Here is a 27,132-nt window from a genome sequence, read left to right as displayed (position 1 = left end):
TCTCTTGATCTGGCTAAAAGAGCCTATTTGGCCCCTTCCCACACTTGACTTGATAATTAAAATATTCCACTTTGCTTGATATCATATAACCATGTTTTTCCTATCACATCATCATGATTAAGTAGCTTCCAGTAGGAAGGTTTGTAATGTCTGTGACGTATATTGTATAAAGAGCACATATGGAAAACCGTGTCTGAAGCAGATTAGATTACCTGAGAGATGGATCATCACAGGTGTAGTCAGGCCACAGATATGGCAATAATAATGCGCAGTCAGGTAGAAAATTAACATTAAAATGTTTCGAAACATTTGAAAAATAAACACATCCGTTTTAAATAAAGCTAGTTATGGCTTAACACGTGATAGCTTGTTTTATGTGTTGCCAGACGTTATAAAACCAAACCATTTAACTATTGCTGCATTTAAGGAAAATGCTTAATGCGAAAACATTATTTCCAACAAATGTATAGCTGTTTGTCCTACGTGAAGTCAAATGCAACAGACGTTTATCCTCCTCAGAAAATAACTGATGTAGGCTACAGTCTGTGAAGGACATGAATCGACCATTGGACTTTGGCGATAACCACCTGTTGAGTTTCGGGGTGTAAAATCCAACGGCAGACCGAGGGGGGTGGGCTAACGGAACCTATAAAAGACTCGTCGTCACTTTCAATGCCACATGTTGTTATGACACACTGATAAAATATATGTAGCCTACCGCAAGGAATAAATCAGAAGCAGTGCATGAAGTCAATAAAAACCTGCGCACGGGATACACCTGATACATCGTCAAAAAGTGATTACATTTAAGAAGGCAATACACACATAGTTCTGGGATTGAGATTTAATAAAGTCAACAATGGAACCAATTCTTGAAGTCGTTGCTTTAATTCTTGGCTTTTTGGGCTGGGTGATGGTTGGCATCACGCTACCCAACCGTTACTGGAAGGTCTCCTCAATAGATGGGACTGTTATTACAACATCAACTATTTACGAAAATCTGTGGATGTCCTGCGCCACGGACTCGACGGGAGTGCACAACTGCCGCGAATTTCCATCTTTGCTTGCACTATCTGGTAGGAAATATTATTAATCTACTATAAAATGTACTTTTGCAATGCAAAAACATATCAAATAAAGTTGTGTTTATTTGATAATAAATTGCCAGTTATAATATTTTTAAAAAAGCAACCAGATAATGGCTAATTCAGCAACACACTTGTAATCATGTTTAATTAAATTGTTTTTCTTTTCTTTTTTTTCTTTTTAAATTATTCTTGATTGCCATTTTACTATCATTATTATTATTTTAGTTTAAAAAAGCCCTTATAGGGACAAGTGCTGTAAATTAGCTTCAGCTACAAGCACTATATGGTACATGCATTTGAGGACTGTATCTCCAGTTTGTCTATGTCTTGTATCTGTCCCTATATAAATAAATTTAAATAAAAATAAATAAAAGTGATATGTCCTAAATGAAGTTAAAGGGGTAAACTGGGGACAGTGTCAACACATTTTGCATTTAGTTACCCTACTGAAAAATCCAGCAAAGACTAGCATAAGCTAGTAGCTGATTTTAGCTGGTTTAAGGTGGCAGTCTTCCAGATTGGCAAAGGTGGTCAAGCTGGTGGGTCAGCTGGTCTTCCAGCATGGCCTAAGTCCAGCTGGACCAGCTTAAACAGTCACTAAAACACAGCTTGCTACACCAGCGGTGCCACCTGAAACCAAGCTGAGAGACCAACTAAAACCAGCTCACCAGATGCTGGTCTTAGCTGGATTTTTCAGTAGGGTACTCAGCATTTCGGTTTCATTTCAAAACGTTTTTACATGATAAAACTACTTATGTCTGCTGATAAACCACATTTGACTTTCATTCCCAAAATATTAATAGAAAATGGTACCCATGATCAATATTTTCACTTTTTAGCTTACACTTTTCTTCAGTAAGCATACTATTCTGAAAATATGTGAAAAATATCTAGAAAAATATCTGGAAATAGTCGAAATTTATTTATACAACAGTTTTACAGTAGCTGTTATATTTTAATAAAACTATTCCCTGCTAAAAAACAATAAACACCATCACAGAAATTCAAAAATTGGTTTTATTGGGAATTGTATTGGTTCTAATGGAATATGGCCCAAAACACATTACAGTGTAGTGGTTTTAATTGTAAAAGCTAATGGTTCCTATTGGTATTTTAATGGAAACCATTAGAATTTTCTGTAATGGTTTTATTGTTTTTTTCAGCAGGGTATTATTTTTATTTTAAGTATAGGCTAATAGCATTTTCTTTGTGTATGGAAGAATGGAAAAAAATAAAATGAGATTAATTTTTATTTAACTTTACATGTTAATTTTTAATAATCTACAACCTGTTGCAACTTTTCTTACCTGATCAGCTATATCAAAACATTATGTGTTAGATACTGTAGGTACACTGACCTTGGAACTTGTTAACCATGTCACTTAAGTCAACAAAACAATAAACTAAGATTTAGTTTATTCATTACAAAAGGTCAGGTCAAAATGTTTCGTTAATTAAATCATCTCTCTAGAATGCTTCTGATTTGTTAATTAAATAAAAAATTAAAGAAATAAGAACTGTCCCCAGTCTCCACTAATACATGGTATTTGTATTATTATTTTTTTATGGAACCTATGGATAAGCCTACTATAGTTTGCAACTGACAGGTCTTTAAAAGTTTATTTAAAAGTCTATTAATAAAGTTTATTATTAATAATTGATCATTATGAATCACCATATTCAGGGTATATTCAGGCATCTCGAGCTCTTATGATTGCTGCAGTGGTGTGTGGGACTTTTGGAGTGGTGGCCACTCTCATCGGCATGCAGTGCTCTAAAGCCTGTGAAGGCAATGATGTACTTAAAGGCAGAATTGCTGGCACTGGAGGCGTATTTTTCCTTCTACAAGGTAAAGATTAAACCTAATATTTCTTGTGATTGGACAGTATTAATTGCTTAATATGTCTATTGATATGACTAATAATAAAATAACAAGTTACAGAAGTTATTAAATTCACATTCAACAAGATTTATTGCTATCGTCTCTATAAATCTCTTATGTTAATGTCTAAAGGTCTGTGCACGATGATATCAGTGTCATGGTATGCGTTCAACATCACTCAGGATTTCTTCAATCCACTCTACCCTGGCCAAAAGTATGTAAATTATGATTTGGTTATACTCTTATTATGTAAAAATTGTGATTTTATAATTTAAAATATTTTATTTATTTTTTTGTAATATTTTACGCATCAATTTATAAACTTGACAAATTAAGTAATTTTAAGGGTTATATAAAATTGAACAACTTCCATTGCACGTTACCACTTCTCGAGCAATTAATTGAGATCCTGAAGGGGAAATGATGCCCCCTACTGTCTTTTTATTTTAACATTAAAGGGATAGTTCATACAAAAATTAAAAATCTGTCATCATTTGCTAACCTTCATGTTGTTCCTAAGCTGTATGAGTTTCTTTCTTCTTTCAAAAGTTTCTTTTAAAATACGTTTTTAATCAATGATGGCAACCACATAGTTGACGGTACCCATTAACTTCCATAGTAGGAAAAACAAATATTATGGAAAACAGTGGATACCATCAACTGTGTCATTTATAAAAAAAAATCTTCTTTTGTATTCAACAGAATAACAAAACTCATGCTGGTTTAGAACAACATGAGGGTGAGTAAATGATGACAAAATGTTAATTTTGGGGTTTAACTATGCCTTTAACACCTAACCTTTAATAGTCACCTCTAGCTAAACTTATTAGTGGTGCCCCTATAACCTAAAATTACAACTTGATGTGTAACTTGTCATGCTACAGGCACGCACACACATATACATTATGCTATTTTTTGGTGTGATGTAGGTATGAGATTGGAGAGGGTTTATACATTGGCTGGGCATCTGGTACTCTAGCCATCTGTGGTGGAGCTTGTCTGATGTGTTCCTGTCAATTTGGCAAAAAAGATAAGAAGTGAGTTATCTCTGTCTGTCTTTCTCTTGCACCAACACTTATCGCTATTATCTTTTGACATGTTTTCACTGAATATTTTGTGTTTTGTTGTTCTTTTATGCATTTTTTACATTTGTATTTAGGAGGACGATTAGCCACGTTATATGTAAATTTTTCACCATTTCTCATCCTCATCTGTTGCTCCTAGATACATATACCAGCCATCGCGTGGGACTGCCTACTCAGCATCCGCATCCAGGAAAGACGTTCAAAGCACTTATGACAGAAATGCATATGTTTGAATAAAACATTTTGGGTTGATTTTGGGTTGACTGTTGATAGTTTTATGCCTATGGTTTATCTAGGCAATAATGTAAATATTTATACTAAACACATTTAAAAATAATTCATCAATCAAATGAAATGTTACTTTGCCAGTTTTGCAGTGCAAACATGTCTCATAATGCAAACATTCTACTGAACTATTATCTTTAAATCTCTGAAATATTTTCTCAAATTTAAGATTTTATTTGTACCCAAGATGTTGTTTCAAGTACATTATTATTTTGTCACAATTATATGAATCAAGTTTAAAGTTCACGAATGGCTTGATTATATTGTCTCCATTTATATTACCCTGTTTTGTATTATGTTTTATACAAACAATAAATAAACATGACTAAAATGTAGTGTTGTAGTTCTCAAGACCAGTCTCGGTCTTAAGACCACTTTTTAAAGTTCTTGGTCTCCTCTTGGAATCGACCGCATTTTCGTCTCGGTCTCAGACAAAGAAGACTCAAGACCGGTCAAGACCACAACTGATGGCACTTACAGAAAATAAGTCAAATTTGGGTGATTTTGTGCATGAAACGGGCAAAAGGATCTGCCAATGGGGTAAGCTAATTTTTCTTGAATTTTTCTTGAATTTAGTGTTTAGGAAAAATATTCAAGATTTTTTTTCTTGCCCCATTGGCAGATTTTTTTGCTTGTTTTGTCCACAAAATCACTTAAATTTGATATTTTTGATCTAAAAACTAGACTTATTTTATTGGGTAGTTTTGCTCATCAAGACAAAGCATCTTAATTTAAGAATTTTTTGATATTTTCACTGAAAACAAGACAAAAATACTAAAAACATGCAGCTTTATGCAGCTTATTCAGGTATATGATGTTGGCATTGTTTAAGCATTGTTTAAGTTTCTCCCAATGACAATTTTTCTAATTTTATTACTAAAAACACCTGCATTGTATTAAGTGGATGGCAGTTCAGAATAAATGGTTAAGTGGATTTCAGCTCTTTAGTGTTTGTTTACTTTTATTTGCTTGTAGACAAAGATAAATTCCCCCATATCTGCAATGTCTTTGATTATTTTATCAACTTCTCTGATGGCACACACGCACGCACGCACTATATGCATATTCCACATTTTACTATAAGTGTTTTAATGCAGTGACTTGCAATGGTCTTGGTCTTGACTTGGTCTCTGCCTGTCTTGGTCTTGACTCGGTCTCGACCCTTTAGAGTCTCGGTCTTGGCCTATCTTGGTCTTGGTCATGACTTGGTCTCGGTTTAGGTGGTCTTGACTACAACACTTCTAAAATGTCACAGCTATGTATTTGGGTGTGTTGTCTGTGATTTTTATCATTGAAAATGAGAATAGCATAGATGTATCAAGTTTTAGCCACAATACAACAGTCAGTTACAACAGTTTTTGTTACTACATTAAAATAATAGTTTTTTTTTTACAAAAATAAAGAATTAAATACTTGTATTTTTTTGTTTTACAATGTCATTGTATTTTACCCTTTTTAAATTGTTATATCATGTTGCTTGCTAACTAGTTTCATTTCTGAAGTATTATATCACGATTGCATTGCGTCCTTTTAAGGACGTGGGCGCGTCCATCCAGTGAAGCCTACTAAAATAATCTGACCAATGGCACGGGACCACGTTTGTCGACAAACACGGATGTAAGCAGCCTGTCACTGCACAGATATGTGGAGCGATTTGAATCGCACGCCCGAGAGGTTCACATCACTTTCTAAAGTACTAAGCCGACAGCTGTCCTGAACAATCACTGTCACGAAGCGGTAATAAATTAGTACTCTCAAAAATTATGCTGCACACTCCGGTAAGGGTTGAGAATTAACAGACGGAACACGCGGAACTCAGGTTTCTCATTCCCTTATTCTACTCGGACATATTTATAGTCCGGACAACCGAAACATCCTTTTGCCATGTACTCCTGATACGCAACTTTTAAGATGATCTGAAAATAAATATCATTTTTGTTGTATTGAACATTGTCAATCGCTGTGGGAAGACATACTGTTGTGTATCGGGGTGTGTGTGTGTATTGCGATCATGGAGTCGGGACGGCGGAGAGGTATGAGCGGCGTCCTGTCCTCTCTGTCTCTGTTATGTGTTCTTGTGGACCTGCAGCTGGACGGTGAGATTTTATTCTTCTTGTTTTAATATCTCTAGAATACAGAGTTAAAGTGTATAGCATTACGTTATCTCTACTAGTTATGTGGTAAGTAAAACGGTTAACCATGTTCTTGGACATATGTCAGTGTAATGCAATGTAATATATACGTTCCTCATCATATGTGTTTTCGATCGATATTATAACAAAAGTATTTGATATTTTATGTAAACTTAAATACGGTCAGTATAAGGTTGGGATTAGGGTTAGGGTTTTATGTAAACTCAGTGCCACTGGCAAATGATTCTGCCTTTGACTAACAAAATATACAATACCTTTTTTTAGTAGCACCATGCTATTATTTCCAGAGTACGATATACCGAAAATAAGATCTTGCGACATCTTCCAAAAGTTTAGCTGTATTTGAAATGTAATTAAAATTATTTAGTTAGACATATAGAATAACAAAACAAAAAAAAACAGATCCGGTTACCATTTTATCATTTATATTTAAATTAACGCATGTGTATGTTTTCAATATTCACGCTATTATGTCATTTAAATTTCAGCATAATTTCTCAGTACATCTGATAAATATATTGCCCAGTCATTGTACTACAATGCCATTTTTTTAAGTATCATTGTGTACAAAGTAAATTCTCAGGTACTTGATACTCTTATGGTACTATTTTGGGATGATACATCAACCGGTTAGAAACATAATGTGTATGTTTAGGGTTTCTAAGCACTGCAGGTGTATTTGGTTTTTTGTGTTGCACAATTCTGCCTGTTACAATACAAATGCTTTCTGCATACTTTCATTTTCATTGTGAACCGAAAGGAAAAGTATATCTCATGCTGCCTTAAACTCATTTTATAGAGTGTTTTAGTGTGAATTTGTAAAAAAATTGCACATCTGTTTGTGTATGTAACTTTGAAGTGGAAGGGCATCTATTAAACTGAATCTGATAGATTTCTGTATGGTCTGATATGTAGATATAGATGTAGGAATGATCACTTTTCTAGTCGATATTTGAATTTTGTTTAGGTATATCAGATGACCTATTTGTTCATTTCAGGTGTGTTAGGAGCCACACCTGTGGAGATTGAGCATCATCTGGAAATGGGTCGTAAGCTGCTGGCAGCCGGACAGCTTGCTGAGGCCCTGTCCCACTATCACTCAGCTGTCGGTAAGATATACACACACAAAAACTTTAAGGGACATTACAAGCTTTGAGGGAAGGTCTTTAATAAAGTATCCGCTTGTTAAAGGGATAGTTCACCCAAAAACAAAAATCTGTAATTTTCTCACTGTCATGTTGTTACAAACCTGTATAAATTTCTTTGTTCTGATGATCACGAAGGAAGATATTTTGAGAAATGTTTATAATAACCAAACCATAGTAGGAAAAAAGAATACTATTGAAGTGAATAGGACTCTTGAACGGTTTACATTAATCAAAATATCTTCCTCCTTGTTCATCAGAACAAAGAAATTTATACAGGTTTGTATCAACATTTTTGGTTGAACTATCCCTTTAGGTCTGACGTCATGCAGCGCTTCAAGGTCCAACCAGTCTCAAATGCCATATGGAAAAATACAAAAACCACACTAATACACTCTAAAAACTACCAAAAACACCAGATCCTAATTGGATATTCAACCAAATATTAAAGGCCAAGTTCGGTATTTTACACTTAAAGCCCGGTTTTCAGATTGTTTATGATGAAATAGAATGGTTTTGACTGAAATTTCGACATATGCGGCTGCCACGAGAAATTTCGGGTGTTTGTTGTTTCACCTCCCACCTCTACAATGGGTGTATAGGTGCAGTGGAACAATCCTTCCTAAAATGCATTAAACTTTCGTTTACAAAGACGTGAAGCTCACCGAGTGGTCAGGGGTGTTCACTGATATGCTCACACAAAAATCGCTGCAAAAGACGCATTGCAACAGGTGTTTTAGCATTCGTTGTAAACTTGTGGACCTATTTTTCCAAACGCCTCACACCCGTATATTCTTCCGCTGAGAGCTTGAATAATAGACACTCCAGCCCAGTTGGTGGCGATAATCGCCTTTGGTATACAAACAAGGTTCCCGGCGCGTAATAGTATCGTACCTCACAGCACATCTAATACAAGTCAATGGAGTTGGAAAAAAACTACGATAAAACCTGTTGGAGTGCGTATTTTGCGGCGATTTTTGTGTGGGCATGTCAGTGAACACCCCTGACCACTCGGTGAGTTTCACGTCTTTGTAAACGAAAGTTTAATGCATTTTAGGAAGGATTGTTCCAGTGCACCTATGCAGCCATTGTAGAGGTGGGAGGTGAAAACACAAATACCCGAAAATTCTCGGGGCAGCCGGATATGTCGAAATTTCAGTCAAAACCGTTCTATTTCATCATAAACAATCTGAATACAGGGCTTTAAGTGTAAAATACCGAACTTGTCCTTTAATATACTGCTGCCTGATGGTGATTTTGTGAACCTGAAGACTGCAGTGTACACTGCGAGTTTATAAAATTTTAGCTTAAAGGAAAACACCACCATTTTTCAATATTTTACTATGTTCTTACCTCAACATAGATGAGTTAATACATACCTATGTTTTTTCAATGTGTGCACTTAATCTTTGTACAGCGGGCCGTGAATGTGTTAGCATTTAGCCTAGCCCCATTCATTCCTTAGGATCCAAACAGGGATTTAGAAGCCACAAAACACTTCCATGTTTTCTCTATTTAAAGACTGTTACATGAGTAGTTACACATGTCAGTATGTTGGCACAAAATAAAACGTAGCGATTTAAAAAAGTGAGAACTATATTGTATGGCGGAAGAGCACTTAGTTTGCAGCACTTCGACCTCTGTGAGCTGTAACATCATCAGTCCTGACTACTCCCACTCTCGCTCAAACATCCGTCAATATTACTGGTCAAAGTGCTGCAAACTAAGTGCTCTTCCTCCAGAAATGAAATGAAAAAAAGCATAAGCTTTGAATATGCTTCGTTAACAAATGCAATCTTCTTTAAACAGAGGGTGACTCAAAAAATTACCTGACGTACTACAAACGTGCAACCGTTTTTTTGGCCATGGGCAAGTCTAAATCAGCACTGCCAGACCTGACCCAGGCCATACAGCTGAAGCCGGACTTTCTCGCTGTAAGTTTGCTAAAAATACATATTGTGGCCAGCCATAGTCTGCATTTTGTTTTTTATTATATGTTCCTGTATAGCTCAGTGGTAGAGAATTGCGTTAGCAGCACAAAAAGCCATGGGTTCGAACCCGGGAACACATATTCTGATTAAAAATGTGTTTCTTGTAATGCACTTTAAGTTGCTTTGGATAAAATCATCTGCCAAATGCATATATGTAAATGTTAAATCAAACCAGGTGACATAGTAAATGTATCATCATATTGATAATTTTTTTTAATACATTGATACATTTTTATCTGTGTGTGTCTTCAGGCCAGATTGCAGAGAGGTTATATTCTACTGAAACAGGGAAGCACTCAAGAGGCTAAAGAAGACTTCCAAGCTGTAGTAAGCTATACAATATCCCTATTACCTATTAGATCTTTACAACTTTTCCAAACTATTTTACTTTGCATATGTACTTTTGATCTATTATCTACTTTTTCATCTTTTGTCTTATGCTCTTTTGACTTGTGTATTTCTCTCTCTCGTTTAGCTGAAGCGTTCTCCGGATAATGAAGAAGCTCATGATCAGCTCCACAAGGCCGATGAGCTAGAATCACAACTGGAAGAGGCACACAAGGCCTATCACCGTGGCGACTATGTTACTGCTATCCAGGTGCTGGAGCGGGTGGTCGAAGTGAGTTATCAAAAATTCAGTTGCAACAGCATTTGTCTCACAGTAAAGGTGCAGTGTGTAATTTTTAGAAGGATCTCTTGACAGAAATCCAAAATAATATACAAAACTAAATTATCAGGGGTGTATAAAGATCTTTCATAATGAACCGTTATGAGTTTATTGCCTTAGAATGAGACGTTTTATCTACATACACAGAGGGTCCCCTTACATGGAAGCCGCCATTTTGTGCCGCCATGTTTCTACAGAAGCCCTTCACGGACAAACTTTTTATTAAGTTGTCTCCAACGATGACATGTTTGTCCGGTGGTGGCTATCGTAGCTTCTCTATGTGTTTCAAAAGCAAGAGGTGAGCAGTGGACTGAGCCGTTGGTTGCAATTGGCAATCTCACCACTAGATGCCGCTAAAATTTACACACTGCACCTTTAAAGGGAATTAATTTTACAGAATTCTCTCATAATGTACTCACCCTCATAATGTCCCAGATGTATTTCCACTTTCTTTCATCAGTTGAACATCAATAATTGTATTAAAATATATCATGTTCTTTTATATGGGGCTTTTGTAAGAATTTATGAGAGAATTTTTGTTTTTGGGTGAACTGTTCCTTCAAAGAGGTAGTATGCCCAAAAATGAAAATTCTGTCATCATTTATATGCTCTCATGTTCTTACAAACCTGTATAAATTCTTTTGTTCTGATGAACACAAAGGAAGATATTTTCAGGAATGTTTGCATCCAAACCGATAAGAGGCCCCATTGACTTTCATAGTACTCTTTTATGTTTCTATGGAAGTCAATGGAGCCTATCTTTTTTTTTTACAAACATTCCTCAAAATATCTTCCTTCAAGTTTATCAAATATACAGGTTTGTAACAACATGAAAGTGAGTAAATGATGACTATCCCTTTAAGAACTTGTCCCTTACTGGGATTTGCAGCAGTGAATGGTCTAAAACTGTTATTAATGCTATTAAAGTTAAAACTTTAACCCTTGTGCATTGTTCAAATTTACTACCTTTCGTGTTGTTAGTGGATGAAAACATCTACTAAATTAAATGGCTATAAAAAATGTATCAGATGAATATTTTTTCCAATTTTCCGATAAGAGGCCCCATTGACTTCCATAGTAATCTTTTATCTTTCTATGGAAGTCAATGGGGCCTCTTTTTTTTTTACAAACATTCCTCAAAATATCTTCCTTCGAGTTCATAAAAAATACAGGTTTGTAACAACATGAAAGTGAGTAAATGATGACAAAATTTTCATTTTTGAGTAAACTATCCCTTTAGGAACGTGTCCCTTACTGGGATTTGCAGCAGTGAATGGTCTAAAACCGTTATTAAAGCTAATAAAGTTACAACTTTTAGAAACCTCAGTGTGCGTGCTTTACTGTCACTGAGGTTTGTTCTATAGTCAGTCTCTATGTTTCCTTTCTTCAGCTATCTCCGTGGGACCCGGAATCCCGAGAGCTGAGGGCAGAGTGCTATATCCGGCTAGGGGATCCACGGAAAGCTATTATGGACTTGACTCCGGCAACACGTCTCCGTGCAGACAACCGAGCAGGCTTCCTGAAACTTAGTCAGCTGCACTACAATCTTGGCGAGCATCAAGACTCACTTAGGTACGTACATGCGTTTCTGTAGCACAATTGGTGTAGCAGCGCAAAAGTTCTCGGTCACTTACTGTTAAATGTATATCTTGTCCACGTGGTCGGTTGGCCGTGTGCTCACGGCGACCCGGGTGCGATTTCCCTCTCTGGTGTCCTTTGTCGACCGCGTTGCCCTGTCTCCACCCAACACTTTCCTGTCTACGCTCCACTGTACTGTCTAGATAAACCCCCAAAAAACATAACTTTAAAATATATATCTTTAATTTACTGTACTGTAAGTCGCATTGGATCAAAGCTTCTGCCACACATCATGCATACATTTTTACATGCTTAAAGTCACATAATGTCATTCTCTGAATGCTGTATGTTTATTTTGCCTTTGTTTCTGTCCTCAGTCAGGTCCGTGAGTGTCTGAAGCTGGATCAGGATGATAAGGAGTGTTTTGCCCACTACAAACAGGTTAAAAAGCTCAGCAAGCAGCTGGACTCGGCAGAGGAACTGATCTCAGAACAGAGGTGCTAGAAATATATCTCCTTTAAGGCTGCACCTTCTAGTGTCTTTTTATTTGAGATTGATTTGAGTTTTACCTTAATTCGCTGACAAATGAAATGGTCTCATGTTGTCTTGTGTGCGGCAGGTATCAGGAAGCCATTGAGAAGTACGAGTCAGTGATGAAAACAGAGCCGAACGTTCTGTTCTACAATAATAAGGCGAATGAGAGGATCTGCTTCTGCTTAGTCAAGGTATGTGCCGCAACATTATGCTGTTGTTTTACAGTTTTAAAGCTCTTATAGTACATACAGTACTCTGCCCCAGGAATAATCTGCTTTCTGGTTTCTAGCATGTGTAGTTTAGCCGTAATCGCTACTGTGGGATCATTGAATGTTTGCTGTGAACATGCATGTTTGCCTCATTGGTTGTGGTTTTCTATCCATTTAAATCCCTCCAGATGAAGAGTGCTGAAGAGGCTGTAGACATATGTTCAGAATCTCATCAGAGACAACCTCAGAATATCCACATCCTCAGGGACAGAGCAGAGGCCTACATCCTGCTGCAGGAATATGAAAAAGGTAAAAGAGTCACACAATTGACTTATCTGTATAGCGCTGTTTTCACTGTCCTAAAAACAGGCTGATGTCTTCCTTGTTCTATGAAGTCCCTCCTTCAGAAATACGTAACGAGATCTGATTGTGTAGTTTGTTTAGTGTGTTGTGATTCGACAGAAGCTTAGCTTGCCGTTAGCTTAGCTGGCGATTGACGTATTCCTGTGGGCGGAGTTTAGTCAAAAGACTAAAGAAGTCATTAAAGCAGGAAGTAAAGGGCTGTAGTCCAAACCGCCGTTCGCTGTAGGCTTTAAAAGACGAATTCTGTTAAAGAACATATATCACCTGGCATTGAACTTTGAGCTTTATAATTTTGCAGGTATTATTTTTGCTCTAACAGCAACATTACACACTAACTAAAGTTTGAAAAATGGGATTAGGAAGAACATGACCTTTAAATGATATACACTGCCCGTTAAAAAAAGTCACACACACGAAAATTTAGCCTTTAGCTTTAATTATGGAATGCATTCGCCGTGGCATCGTTTCGATAAGGTTCTCCAATGTCACAACATTTATTTCCATCCAGAGTTGCATAGATTTTTTGCCAAGATCTTGTATTGATGATGGGAGAGGAGTCTTCTCTAGCACATCCCAAAGATTCTCAATGGGGTAAAGGTCTGGACTCTGTGGTGGCCAATCTATGTGTGAAAAAAAGTTTGAGCCCGATAAATACTGGCATTAGCCTCTTTCACACAGTAATTCTGGTAAATTATCACGAATTTACCAGAATGAATTTACCAGTAAATACAAAAATGTGCTGTTCACACATGCAGTGACGTTCCGTCTTTTTACCAGTAAGACATCATTCACACATCAGTATCAAAATACCGGTAAACTCGGAGAGAAAGCGGAAGTTACCTGTGGCGCGCGGCCGGCAAGCTCCGTTTCGTATTTGTAAACAATGGCGGGTTGTGACTTAACATCGTCGGTCCGTATTTTGTTGTTTTCACATCTGTGGCAAACGCTGACAGTCGCGAAGTTGCTCGTGACCAAACAACATTGCGTTAGGCGGCGTCAAACGGAACCCGCGTTTGCACATTAGGCTTCACAGAAGGTGCGCTGAGGACGTCGGCAATTTGGCAAATAGATGGTAAGCTGTTTTAAGCAACTTTGAAGAAATGTGGATGTTAACTTCAGGTGTGCTCGACTTTTAAGCAGCATGTGTGTGGAAACGAACGTAAACAGTGCAGAGGTAAATGCGTCACCTGTATAAAAACGTTCTGATTGGCCCGATCTGTCCGCGCGGTCTGACGTCGTCCGTTCTAAATGCCGGTAATCCTATATTTTTCGTTCACACATAGCGCTTACCGGTAAATTACTGGTAATCTTACAACCTGTCTTACTGGTAAATTGGGAGCACTGATTTACCGGAAAAGTTCTGTTCACACATGACATGTTAACTCCAATTTACCAGTAAATTACCAGTAAAGACTGTATGTGTGAAAGGGACTATTGCCATCTTGGAATATTCCCGAAAGAAACCCCGATGGCCTAGAAAGAAACCAATTTGGCCCGCTGCTCCATTTATTTTCTGACGATGACGACTTGAATGTGACCGCTAAAATGTAAATTTAAAATAGTTTGAAAGGTCTGTCTTCTCTCTGTGTCAGTGTGGGTTTACTCCGGGTACTCCGGTTTCTCCGGTTTCCTCCCACAGGCCAAAAACATGCAAGTTAGGCAAATTGGAGATGCCAAATTGTCCATCCCCCAACCTGTGTATGCATCAACTGAAAAAAATAGCCGTAGATGCTGGAATGGCGTAAAGAAATAAAGGAAGAAGAAGAAAGGTCGGTCTCAGCTGAAATTAACCTATTGCCAGCCACACTGTCGCAAGTGCTCTTGGATGACATTGGGGTTAGGTGCGGGGTTAGGGGGGAGGCTCTTACCTATTTGCTGGGTTAAATCCAGACTTTTTTTGTACGGACAGTGTATGATCTAGTGAAAATTTTTATTTCATTTTAGGATCTATAATTTTTTATCAGTCTTGGTCACAGTTGGATCTATCCTCGCGTTGCATATCATTTTGTATGTAAATTCGTGGTTGTCTCTCTGCTCCTACCCTCAGCTGTGGAGGACTATCAGGAAGCTCGTGAGTTTGATCAGGAGAACCAGGAGCTCCGAGAAGGACTTGATCGAGCACAGAAGCTTCTCAAGCTCTCTCGCAAGAGAGATTATTACAAGATCCTTGGGGTGGGCAGGTGAGGCATCTCAATGAGGTGGCCCTCCGCTAAGCCCCACCTTTAAACATTCCTAAACATTAAAAAACATTTTTATTGCTGCATTAATTTAACAGCTTCAGAAGGAGGATAGTAAGGTTATTTGTCTAAATTTTTTAGGAGCGCCAACAAACAGGAAATCATAAAAGCATATAGGAAGCTGGCTCAGCAGTGGCATCCTGATAATTTCCAATCTGAGGCAGAAAAGAAAGAGGCGGAGAAAAGGTTTATTGATATCGCCTCTGCAAAGGAGGTGCTCACAGATCCAGGTAGGATCCTTGGTTGGTGCCAGCAAAAGCAAACTGGAGAATAAGTCACATATTTGCTCTTTATGTTTTAAAGCTTGCATATGTGTGCTGGCGTATATGAGGATTGTTGATCACTGTGTGTTGTTTTTCTGTACAGAAATGCGTCAGAAGTTTGATTCTGGTGAGGATCCTCTAGACCCTGAGAATCAGCAGGGCGGAGGAGGTGGAGGAGGCAGAGAATGGCCCTTTGGTTTCAACCCCTTCGAAGGTGGAAACTTCCACTTCAAGTTCCACTACAACTGATAACAGATACAGACAATGATTCAGATTAACTCGGAAACCGACTAGAAGGCCTGCTTGTTATCCTAAATGAACTTTGGTGGAACCTGAGACTTGAATCCACTGTTTTGGACTGCCTAAGGAGAAATTACTTGATTGGGCAAACTCCATTTATTTGGTGTTTGATTTCCCCTGCTTAAAGACTTTTTGAGCTGAAGGTTTTGGCTCATTTTTCAAACTTTTTCAGATGTATGTGCCATCTTTCTAATGACTCCCCCATGCTGCGCATTGTTTCTTTCTCCTTTTCTGCTGCTTATATGTTTTCTGCAATTGACACTCCTAAATTTAAGGTTATACTGTAGTTTCTTTTGAACTGTGCCATGCGACACCAGCGTGTCCTGTTTTAAAGAGTCATTTATCCAAATACGAACATATTGCAGTCATTTGCTCAACCTCATATTGTTCTGTGAAGGGCATAATGAGATGTTATGCATAATGTTAGTGACTGAGAGTCACCATTGTATATTTACATTGTATGGCAATAAGAGCATCAGCACTCTTAAAAGCGTTCTCTTGTGTTTCATTAAAGAAAATAAGTAATGCAGTTATAGGGTGGGAAAATAAACAAAATTTATTTTTGTTTTATGTGAAATATTCATTTGTAGTTTCACACAGACCTGGTTGGAAAAGTTAAAGTATTTCAGATAAAAAGCTATTTAAGATTATAAACTCCACACAAACTTATTTATCAGAATACTGAAAAGTTGACCATCATATCACTGTGTTCAGCTCTTGTCTGTGTCATAGCCTGACCCCCTTAATTTAACAACAGACTGCACAATAAAATGTTTTTTTTCCAGAATCTTAGCCAGTGGTTGACATGATGGAATGTTTATAAAGATTTTATGGCTATAAAGATAAATCAGTTATCAGACATATTAAGCAGCTTTTACTTTTTATTCTAAATATTAACAGGTTGTCCTACTTTTAAAGAGAAAACTTGTTTTAACTACAAGTTACCCCGTGCACTTTCTGTTTTTTTTGTTGTTGAAGGTCAATCAACTTATCAGTTAATTAAAAATTGGGTGTTTTGTTTATTTTTTCTCATATGAAGTGTGGCTACCATGATTAAAAGTTAGTTTTTTGCTTTTTTTAGGTGTATGATTGTTGAAGTTGATTCTTTACATGCCAGTGAAGTGTGTCTTAATAGCTCAAAACCAAAATTGAAAATTTACTGGTAATTTACTCAACCTCAAACCATTCTAGGTGACCTTGTGTATGAAGAGTAAAGAACAAAACCATGGTCCTTAGTGGTTCATAATGTAAGTCCTCATGCCTTAATATAGATACGGGCAACAAAATATTAATTCTTGCGACTCATAATGATATAGTGGCGTCTTATCAAGCTAATTGATCAGTCTGAGCATTAAATAAAATAAAAAACTTTACTATTGCATTGAAAAAACAGTCACCTACATATTGGATCACATGAGTAAATAGCAGCTTCATTATGGGTTGAACTAACCATGATCTTTCTAAAATTTGAATGTGGCAGCTTCACGGACAGGGTTTAGAATATATAATAGTTATATTAGAACATTTATGTAGTTTTTTACAATGGGGCGGTTTCCCGTACAGGGCTTATCCCCATGATTGAGTTGCCTTTTTTTAAAACACCTTGCACTGACATATTTTAACATATATCAGTACCATTGTTTTGTCTCAAAATGCACATCAGTATTGTTCTTTGTAAGGTATGTTTGTAAAAACTACTTAAATGTCCTAAAATAAGGCCTAGTCCTGGATTAATCTAAACCCTGTCCTGAAAACCGCCCCATCGTGTCAGTACAAGATTTTTTTTTAATTAAGGCAGCAAAAACATGGATTTTAGTCTGGGAGTAGGATAAACCCTGTCTGGGAAACCACCAATATATGTTTTATTTATTTTAAGATAAACAAAAACATAACTTTAAAAAAGAAAAACAGAACAAAAGTACATTGAAAACTTGTCTTTTATTAGTTTTAGGAAAGTATACAAGTAGGTTTCTATACAAGCGTACATTGAGAGCCATATTTAAACATTTGTGGGCTGACTGATCTGCAAATAGTTTTTGCTTAAGTGACAGTATTTTAACAGGCTGTAACTTTGGTACAACGATCACCATTGTGACATTCGACACTGGGCGACAGCTATTGTTTTTCACCAAACATATCTATAAGGTGACATATCATGAAAATCTGATTTTTTTTCCATGTTTAAGTGCTATAATTGGGTCCCCAGTGTTTCTATCAACCTAGAAAATGTGAAAAATCAACCCAGTAACTTAGTTTTGGTAAACCATTCTCTGCAAGCATGTGAAAAATAGGTCACTGAAATTTGGCTCCACCTGTGATGTCAGAAAGGGATAGTCTCGCCCCTTAATCTGCACTATCAAACCACGACACTGCCATTAAGTGCAGAAATCAACTCATTTGCATTTTAAAGGACACACCCAAAACAGCACATTTTTGCTCACACCTACAAAGTGGCAATTTTAATATGATATTTCTAGAACTTCACATATGTACTCTGGGGACACCAAAGATTTATTTCACATCTTAAAAAAAGCCTTGTAAAAAGTGCCCTTTAAAGCTTCTGAAATTACTTGAAATTTTGCAATGGTGATTTTTCATTGATGTACTTTTACATTGTATGTAATATAAAAAAAATGTTTTTAAAAATATTTAAGAAATGTCATACAGATTTAGAGGAACCTGATGGTAAAATTTTTTTATTTATAATAATTTATCCTTATACTTTTCTATTCAGAATTTAATACTTAACCCAACTATTGAATACCATATTTAAAAAAAAAACATATTTAAGAAAAGCCAAAAACTAATAAATAAATAAATAAATAAAACTCAAAAGGAAATGCATATTAAAAACGTATTTAATAGTAGTCTATTAAGTAAGTTAAAGTTATAATAATTTTTCTACTGAAGCGCGCACTCATTCACACGTGACCACCACGGGTCTCGTTCGGTTACTACAGCAACCGGTGAGCTTGTGCGCGCTTCCGCTGTCAACTTTGAAGCAATGTAGCAGCTAACGGCTACTGGAATACTTTAATCGAGTACGGTTATTAAGTTTCTCGTTGTTTTCCCATTTAAACCCGTCGACGTTTTGTTTGCAATGCTTCGTCCAAAGTATTTCACGCCGAAGGAAGTGTCTGTTCACAACACGCTTGATGATATATGGGTGTCGTACATGGGCAAAGTGTACAATCTGACACCACTTGTGGAAGAACATAAAGGTAATTCACCCATTTTATACAATTAAAATTCAGAACAAACGTTGTAAATATTAGCTTTATTTCAGATTGTGACAATGGTACTACCGCATTTCTTTTTTTCTTTACATTAGGCGACGTGCTGTTGAAACCTATTATAGAGTGTGCAGGAAAGGACATCAGTCATTGGTTTGACCCAAAGACAAAAGACGTAAGTTACTGTAATGTAGGTATGTATTTATATTTTTTATGTCATTTGTCAAAGTATAAAAGCCTGCAAATATAAAAATTTTAGAAAAATGTACCTAAAAACGTATTATTATAATTAAAATACCTCAATTAAAAGCGAAGTAATAACACATTTTTATAGCATGGCAGAAACAATATGACAAATCGTGTAATATTGATGTTAGAGTCATATAAATAACAAAATATTTTTAATACATGATTATTTGTTAAATAATTTAATTAATTCTCAGTGTGTTTTGAGTAACCCTATTTTCTCTTTTAATTATCTTTTTATTTAGATTCTTCGGCATGTCGACCCGTTAACTGGCTGCATTAAATACTACACCCCCAGGGGGCGCTTTATACATATACCTCCTCCCTGTCCACGTACTGATTGGGCCAATGATTTTGGAAGACCATGGTTTAAGGATAACCGCTACGAGGTTGGGCTGCTGTCAGCCAAAACACGCTGGATTCGCATTATTAACACACTTACCTCCCAAGAGCAAAAACTGGAGGTAAGGCAACTTTTAACCCTTGGAATTCACACATGTCATACACAGTGCTGGCACGTTTACACAATTTTCTGAAAAAGTGTATAGGCTTATTGATTAATTTAAAGTTCCTGGGATTTAATGCTATAAATAAATGACATATGTTTTTTTTATGTGGAACAACATTGCTTGCACTGTTCTGTTGCATACTGAAGAGGGCAGAATTGGCATGTTTCTGTTGTGTCCGACAACTCTGTTTCTCCATTTCGCATTTTTTCTTCCCTTCCACTTTTCAGCATCTGATCCTTTTCCAGCTCAAATGAAATGGGTCTGATGCTGAGCCTCAAGCACTACAAGTACTTGCAGACTGAGCATGTTGATTGAATTGTTTCATTGGCCACCAGGCCGGATCTCAAACTCTGTGCTAAATAACCATCTGGCACTTACCTATTACATTCAGCCCAAATGTTTTCCACTTTCTGGTAACTTCAGAGAGAAATTCTTGCCCTGTCTTTCTTCATCACAAGTGGAGCCCTAAGTGTATACATGTGCACATTACTTCATAGTTTTCTTAGTCAAATAGTACTAAGCATTTGTTTTGTATAAGCAGGTGTGCTCCGAAGAAACTTTGGATGAGATCCTCGAGCGATACCTGCGCTATAATGCCCACGCAGCGAGCTACACCTGGAAACAAAACGGAGTGAACTTGGACATGAGCAAGACCCTATGCGAAAACGGCATCCCTGAAGAGGATGAGTTTTATTGCGGAAGAGCCGACTGTGACCTCTTCTCTCCTTCTATATGTCTGTATTTTAACGACGATCTCACTGAATTTTGACAATGAGAGGAAGGCCGCTGCTGACAGTAATTGAATATTTGATCCACTGCAAACAGGCATGAACACAGCATCATCTATTCATCCATTCAGTGTTTCATCGATTTCTGTCCGTCTTCGTCCTTTTGCCGTTCGCTGAGCCCCATCCAATCAAATGCTGAGCACCAGAATAAAAAAGATGAATGCCAGCCTACATAATAAACCCCTGAACCATAAAGTCTGGTGGTTGCCATGGTAATTGCTCAGAGGAAATGCAGCAGCTAATGTAGGGAACGGTGGGCTCCCAACCCTAATTAAGTAGAATTATATGTGTGCATGTAGTCATACAACTTATCTTTTTTGTGTTTTATTTGCATGCATGTTTTGGGAAGCACTTTCATTTTTCCTTGTACAATTAAAATAATCTAATGATGGGGTAAATGTTCGTGGGCTAAAAAACATCAAAATTATTGATAGAAACAAAGTGCAGTTCTAACATAATGACATGGAAGCTGGTTTACATCTCTTTGTATGGACAAACTGCATAACTGTAAGTTAACTTGTGACATGTTAACCTAATCAAATGGTTCATTTTAGATTTTTTAAATAAGTAATTAGGTAAAGGCATACAATTATTATAAATGGTAGCATTCATAAGTTTGCTTTGTTTTGTCTTCGCCTCAAACAGTTAAATTTTAAGCAATGCAACATGATGTAAGTCTGGGCATGGCTGCGGCAGCTCTTCCCCTCCAACCTCTCTCTCTCTCTCTCTCTCTCTCTCTCTTTCTCTCTGTTCTTTTTTTACAGTGGTGGGGGCCTTTAAGAATATTAAGGTGGCCATGTTTGCGAGATTTATGTTGCACACCGAGCGCGCGACCGTTACTATGTATGTGCACTTTCTGAAAATGATACCATTACTATGCACGTTCGAAGAGAGAGAGAGAGAGAGAGAGAGTGATCACAATAAACGAGTGGAAATACAACTTACAGTCAGCTACACTGCTCCCCTCCAGTGAAAATGTGATTATTTTTAAGAAGGGAGGGGGAGAAGGGATAGAGAGAGTGTGCGGGAGAAAGAGAGAGAGAGGGGGGGGCGTTCTGAAATAATATAGTCAGCCATTTTTATGTAAGGGGATTTTTTCTTATTGGGGGGGTGGGGGGAGGTTGTTAAAAAATAAATATAAGGGCGGCCATCTTTGTTTCTTTGCCTTGTAGTGTAAAATATTCCAAAACGCCCCCCACTTTTTGTGTGTCGATTTGAATATTAAATAAATATCATAATTCGGAAGCGATACACTTTTAGATCTCGCGGAACGGGGTCGCTGACGGAAATATAATGTCCTCTCTTCTCCGTTCTTGTGAGGAAGATGAGGGCACGGCGGTTAATTCCGAGGGAGGAGATTTTGATGAAGAAGAAGACGACGGAGACCTGGACGCAAGCGACATAAACTCGCCGGCGGCGCCTAGAGAAACTGCAGCGAGAGCCGCGCCAGGTACCGTACAGTCCGAGGCAGAGACGGGAGCGCGCGTATGGCAGAAAAATACATTGTAGCGCAGTAACAAACGCCAGTGATTGTAAAAGTACGAATGGCGACGTCTGCACAACAGCATACTTCGTTCTGAACTAACTAAAGCTGCTATCTGAAGTGTCTGTATACTTTCGTTTTCGCGTACTTTTGGAGTTGAATAGAGTTTGGCCGAAGTTGACCGATCCCCCCTCTCTCTCTCTGTTTCATTCATCAGGTCTGTCATATGATGGAGCCTTTATATCTCCCACAAAGGATCATTAAGCTTTAACATCGCGTTGTTGTTTGTTGTAAAGGTTACAGATCTGTAAGTGCCAAAATGATAAAAACCTTCAAAGCCAATTGCTTTGAAATAAACGCAGAACTCTTGCGGGTCAAAAAGAGGCGTGAGCGTTAACACTTGCGCTTGATTGAGGGTGTTGTGACAGTGACAGAATGTAAATAAACTTGACCCGACCCACTCTCTCCTGGTTCAGGCAGACATGTGCCGTCACTCTGCAATGCCATCCGCACCCTCATGCAACGAAGTTTTATGCTTTAGTTATGGGATAAAGTTTAAAACCGTACAGACATGCCCGTTAGGCTATATCATAATTTATGATTATCCATACAGTTAGATTTGTAATATATATAACTTTAAGTCTAACATTTATGCACCTGTCCTAAAGAGATCAGACATTCAAATTTGTGAAGAGGTAAATTTGTTTGTGGTCATATTTAGGGACCCCCTGAGCGCGTAACCACTGCCTCTGGGATTCCCACAGCGCGCGTAAATGAATTAGCACGCGCATCCTCTCGCGCCCTTGTGACCTTCAGCTGCGGTTCATCTGGTGGTCTGCTCCCCAGGTGCAGGGGTTCACGACTGGGGAAGCATCAGTTCGGCTTGCGGCCTCTCAGTCACCGAGCATGAGTGCGCGCTGCTGCCGCCCCTGGCTGCACGAGCGGGGAAAGTCTCTATCTGCGCGAGCTATCGGCGTGCAGCAACAACAAAGAAACCAAATCCAACTAATTTATTAAAACGCAATGGCGGCCGGTAGCGATACGCGTTTCCCGCTATGATTTAGACACGATGGTGTTATAGGTTATGTGCCACGGTTTTAAAGACAAAGGTATATTCAGCTGGTTATTCACCTTGATATCACTGTAAAAAGTGCATTAGCCTACATGCAATTACATCAAGTATAAATGTTTACCTGACAGTGCTGTTTCTGCAATCTGCAATGTTGATGCAGTCTTATTAATATAATATAATCATATTTATTGAATGGAACTGCATTAAGATATTTTACATGACAAAACTTTTTTACAGTGTGGTTATTCACTCTAATAGTTTACAGCTTTCTTCATAATATTTGTTGATTGTTATAAAATAAAAAAGATTCTTACACAGAACTACATACATATGTGTGTTGTTAATGCAGAATTATTTATTATCATATTTAACATTATGTAATACAGGCACTTGTATCTTATGGAGCTATTTCTATCTGATGTGATCCTTACAAATTACTTTTCGTCAAATAATAAATGTAAATAATATATTTGACTTGGTAATTTAGATTAGGATTTTGTTTTGTTAAATTCATTAAACATCATTTCCTTATCATTTACTTAAAGTAATTGCTTTCACTGTGATCTAGTACTGATCTTGAAGTACTGCATTACTTGCTGCATTGCTTTCCTATTTTACATTATTTATTTATTTATTTATTTATGGTTGTCTTAAAATTTGCTCAGTGAATAGCTTTCTATGTGAGCTAGCTGTCATAAGTAGGTCATGTATAATAATGTTTGCAAGATCAATTAATTAGGTCTTTCGGCTTAGTTCTAGTCAGAAGTGAAAATAAAAAAAGTTTTATTTCCTGTGTGACTTTCCATGCCTTTGCACCTTCTTGTTGTCACAGCATTTGCAGTGAGAAATGATTTGAAGGATACCGTGAAGAGTTAGATATGTATTGTGGTTACATTGGTTTTTATTATTCCTCCCATTTTCTCATTTCTCAGATGATGGAGATGATATCAGTGGTATATCAGAAAGAGACAGTCTGGGAAAAAAGAAGCGAGGGCCCAAGAAAAAGAAAGAGACAAAGAAGAAAGACAAAGAGAAGGAGGGCAAGATGGCCAAAGCACGCAAGCGCAAAAAAATAGTATGTGCTCCCTATGACTAAATGCCCAAATTCCATTTTCCAAACATTTCAGATGTCATGTGTGATTTTATTTGCTCTCTTTCTCAGGAGAGTGACATAGAAAGAGACTCAGAGGTCGACTATGGCGTGAACTCAGACAGTGCTGCCAGTGATTATGGAGGAGAGAAGAAAAAGAAGAAAAAACACAAGGACAAAAAAGAGAAGAAAACCAAGAAAAAGAAGAAGGAGGATGATGACAGTACACATGAAGAGACCACAAAGGTGAGGCTGTATTTCATAGTGCTATGTTTTTATTTTTTGCTTGCTCAGACTGTAGAGTTATAAATTATTTGCCATTTCTTTATAAAGAGGACCGTTCACAAGACTTTTTAACAATGTAAAATAAATCTTTGGTGTCCCCAGAGTACGTATGTGAAGTTTTAGCTTAAAGCTTAGGGGACATTTCATGAAAATCTGACTTTTTCCATGTTTAAGTGCTATAATTGGGTCCCCAGTGCTTCTATCAACCTAGAAAATGTGAAAAAGATAAACCCAGTAACTTAGTGTTGGTAAACCATTCTCTGCAAGCATGTGAAAAAATAGTTTATTAAAATCTGGCTCCCCTTTTAATGTCAGAAGGGGATAATACTGTCCCTTAATCTGCACTATCCAACCACGACACTGTCATTTAGTGCAAAGATCCAGTAGCGCCTCACCGCAGAACACGACATCCAGGGGGCGGGGTTGGATTGAGATTCTGGGCGGAGCTGGATCCAGATCCAGAGATCTTATTGGTCGGCAGTTTTACCACAAGACACGTCATACACGTGTTGCTGCGCTACCATTTCCGTATTAAGTCGTAACTAAATTAAGTTATTCTTTTGACATAAAAACAAACTTTACTTATGACTAAAAGTATTGCCTTTAGGGTGAAATGTAAGTTTTTTGCTATAATATTTTGGAGTAAAACATTTTGGGTAAGCCTACTACGAGTAATCTTACCACATGCAGTTTAAGAACTATGAAGACAGTATAAATATGCATCATTTTTAAAATATATAGGTTATGGCATGTTATTTAAACATTCAATTTATTAATTTATATCTTGTATGGACTTTGAACTTTTCACACGTCTTTGCTTACAGTTTCCATTAGGAAACAGGTTTCCCTCGTAGATGGTTTACTTTTTTTAAAAATGTGCTAATAAAAGATATCAAATAAATTTGTTTTTATATTTACTCATATAGGAATAGCTGTGTAATAAGTGGGATAATGTACAAATAAATCCCTTCATTGATATCACTCTGTCGGGAACGTGTTCCTTACCTCCCCTTACACCTAACTGTGATACTTTCTAAATTATGAATCTTTCTCGACTATATTCTTAATCAAACGTACACTTAAATTGATAAGAGCAAATGTTGGAGACCACAGGTTGCAACTAATTGCGGGCTGCAACAACGCAGATATACTGGTTCATTTGGCAGAACAAAGTATATAAAGTGGGAGGAGTTGGATCTAACCCCGCCCCCTGGATGTTGTGTTCCACAGTGAGAACCATCTCCAGAGATCAGCTCATTTGCATTTAAAAGGACACACCCAAACACAACACATTTTTGCTCACACCTACAAAGTGGCGATTTTAACATTTTATAATAAATGATTTGTTATTTTAAGCTAAAACTTCACATATGTACTCTAGGGACACCAAATATTCATTTTACATTGTTAATAAGTCTTGTGAATGTCCCCTTATAGATAATTTAATATAAAATGTTAAAATTGCCACTTTGTAGGTGTGATCAAAAATGTGACATCACAAGGGGGGCCAGATTTTAATTATCTATTTTTTCACATGCTTGCATAGAATGGTTTTCCAAAACTAAGTTACTGGGTTACTCTTTTTTAAATTTTTTAGGTTGATAGAAGCACTGCGGACTCAATTATAGCACTTAAACATGGACAAAGTCAGATTTTCATAAAATGTCCACTTTAAACCTTTATCTAAAACATGAACAATTTGAAAGCCTTTTTAAAGTAAATGTTTTGACTAACCCTAAAATATCAATTAACCTTCACTTAAAATCTGCCTTCACTGTAACAATTACCTATTTAAATTTGATTATAACTTATATCCAATGTGTTTTATTTGCATGGTTTAGTGTTGTTATGCACTTCATGTTGTAATAAGAAATGTAGATCATAAAGAGCAATGTGCTATTCAGTTTTGCTCAACATCACATGAAAGCTTATCACATGACCACTGCTCAGTAAAAACACAGACAGCAAAGGGCCGCAGACAGATCTCCACACTTTATATGTTAAACACAACAAGGGTATCAATCATTATAAAAACACATCCTTCCACTTTCCATTGTTCCAGTGGTTCTCAACTTTTTACAACTAGACCAGGTATAATAACTATCACTATATGGCACATTTTTTTCTGTGTGTACGCACACCAGCAGCGTATGTCCTGTATCTGTTTTTTCTCGAAAAAAAGTCATTGAGAAACACTGGTATATTTTGTTGTAAAATTAAATGTATATAATTAAAGTTTACTTTGTCATGCTAAAATGACTTCATCGAGCTCCCTTTCCCTAAGTTGCACTGGGTGCAGTGCTCATGGTAGTTGAAGTTTCCTAGTTTCGCATTGCGTATTAATTATCTTTTCACATGAAGACGACAATTAAAAAATACCTTCCACAACGGAAATCAACGCATTTGGTGCATTGACAGGCGTTGATGTCTATCCCTCTTACGTTATTAGTATGTTATAATTTTTTACACATCTTTTTATGTAACGCTTTTAACACATCATGTGTAATTTTGTGTTGATTTTGTGCTAAAATAAAACACAAGTTGTGTTAAAAGTAACACAAAATGTGTTGTTTTAATAATAACACAGAGATGGGTGGTGATTCTGGTTGTCCCAGAATCAACACAAATGTGTTGTTTTTAACACAT

At 37.1% G+C, this 27,132-nt stretch overlaps 4 protein-coding genes across 5 annotated transcripts in view; all 4 read left to right on the top strand.

Annotated features, from left to right (window-relative positions):
• The first annotated feature begins 466 nt into the window (after positions 1 to 466).
• On the top strand, positions 467 to 4,675 carry cldn15a (claudin 15a). Its single transcript, XM_055197982.2, has 5 exons — positions 467 to 1,076; positions 2,773 to 2,937; positions 3,103 to 3,184; positions 3,900 to 4,007; positions 4,195 to 4,675. Exons 1-5 carry the CDS (start codon positions 860 to 862, stop codon positions 4,286 to 4,288), a joined length of 666 nt encoding a protein of 221 aa, XP_055053957.1. The 5' UTR covers positions 467 to 859; the 3' UTR covers positions 4,289 to 4,675.
• A 1,263-nt stretch (positions 4,676 to 5,938) lies between these two features.
• Positions 5,939 to 16,859, top strand: dnajc3b (DnaJ (Hsp40) homolog, subfamily C, member 3b). Its single transcript, XM_055197969.2, has 13 exons — positions 5,939 to 6,159; positions 6,298 to 6,436; positions 7,492 to 7,602; positions 9,448 to 9,572; positions 9,882 to 9,956; positions 10,105 to 10,248; positions 11,687 to 11,868; positions 12,252 to 12,371; positions 12,494 to 12,599; positions 12,806 to 12,926; positions 15,028 to 15,160; positions 15,299 to 15,447; positions 15,584 to 16,859. The coding sequence occupies exons 2-13, from the start codon at positions 6,352 to 6,354 to the stop codon at positions 15,727 to 15,729; spliced, it is 1,497 nt and encodes a 498-aa protein (XP_055053944.1). The 5' UTR covers positions 5,939 to 6,159; positions 6,298 to 6,351; the 3' UTR covers positions 15,730 to 16,859.
• A 1,873-nt stretch (positions 16,860 to 18,732) lies between these two features.
• Positions 18,733 to 20,751, top strand: cyb5d1 (cytochrome b5 domain containing 1). The gene is made up of 4 exons (XM_055197961.2): positions 18,733 to 19,001; positions 19,112 to 19,188; positions 19,505 to 19,723; positions 20,310 to 20,751. The coding sequence occupies exons 1-4, from the start codon at positions 18,881 to 18,883 to the stop codon at positions 20,535 to 20,537; spliced, it is 645 nt and encodes a 214-aa protein (XP_055053936.2). The 5' UTR covers positions 18,733 to 18,880; the 3' UTR covers positions 20,538 to 20,751.
• A 903-nt stretch (positions 20,752 to 21,654) lies between these two features.
• chd3 (chromodomain helicase DNA binding protein 3) overlaps positions 21,655 to 27,132 on the top strand; it is a 68,310-nt gene continuing 62,832 nt past the window's right edge. For both annotated transcript variants that reach the window (XM_055197939.2, XM_055197940.2), the window contains exons 1-3: positions 21,655 to 22,006; positions 24,044 to 24,186; positions 24,274 to 24,447. In XM_055197939.2, coding sequence (XP_055053914.2) covers positions 21,850 to 22,006; positions 24,044 to 24,186; positions 24,274 to 24,447 — 474 coding nt within the window. In that variant the 5' untranslated portion in view covers positions 21,655 to 21,849. The remainder of the gene's footprint in view (positions 22,007 to 24,043; positions 24,187 to 24,273; positions 24,448 to 27,132) is intronic.

The sequence above is a fragment of the Misgurnus anguillicaudatus genome, chromosome 21 (genome assembly GCF_027580225.2).
Source record: "Misgurnus anguillicaudatus chromosome 21, ASM2758022v2, whole genome shotgun sequence".
In the NCBI taxonomy this organism is placed as follows: Eukaryota; Metazoa; Chordata; class Actinopteri; order Cypriniformes; family Cobitidae; genus Misgurnus; species Misgurnus anguillicaudatus.
The sequence above is the reverse complement of the archived record's forward strand: the minus strand, read 5'-3'. Positions and strand labels throughout refer to the sequence as shown.

What these genes read in the sequence shown, in the direction of transcription:
- cldn15a (XM_055197982.2), top strand. Translation starts at nt 860, where the DNA reads ATGGAACCAATTCTTGAAGTCGTTGCTTTAATTCTTGGCTTTTTGGGC. An exon ending in ATCTTTGCTTGCACTATCTG is followed by an intron (nt 1,077 to 2,772) that starts GTAGGAAATATT and finishes CACCATATTCAG; the next exon opens with GGTATATTCAGGCATCTCGA. An exon ending in CCACTCTACCCTGGCCAAAA is followed by an intron (nt 3,185 to 3,899) that starts GTATGTAAATTA and finishes GGTGTGATGTAG; the next exon opens with GTATGAGATTGGAGAGGGTT.
- dnajc3b (XM_055197969.2), top strand. Translation starts at nt 6,352, where the DNA reads ATGGAGTCGGGACGGCGGAGAGGTATGAGCGGCGTCCTGTCCTCTCTG. An exon ending in GAGCATCAAGACTCACTTAG is followed by an intron (nt 11,869 to 12,251) that starts GTACGTACATGC and finishes TTCTGTCCTCAG; the next exon opens with TCAGGTCCGTGAGTGTCTGA. An exon ending in GGAGGTGCTCACAGATCCAG is followed by an intron (nt 15,448 to 15,583) that starts GTAGGATCCTTG and finishes TTTTCTGTACAG; the next exon opens with AAATGCGTCAGAAGTTTGAT.
- cyb5d1 (XM_055197961.2), top strand. Translation starts at nt 18,881, where the DNA reads ATGCTTCGTCCAAAGTATTTCACGCCGAAGGAAGTGTCTGTTCACAAC. An exon ending in ACTTGTGGAAGAACATAAAG is followed by an intron (nt 19,002 to 19,111) that starts GTAATTCACCCA and finishes TCTTTACATTAG; the next exon opens with GCGACGTGCTGTTGAAACCT. An exon ending in TTGACCCAAAGACAAAAGAC is followed by an intron (nt 19,189 to 19,504) that starts GTAAGTTACTGT and finishes CTTTTTATTTAG; the next exon opens with ATTCTTCGGCATGTCGACCC.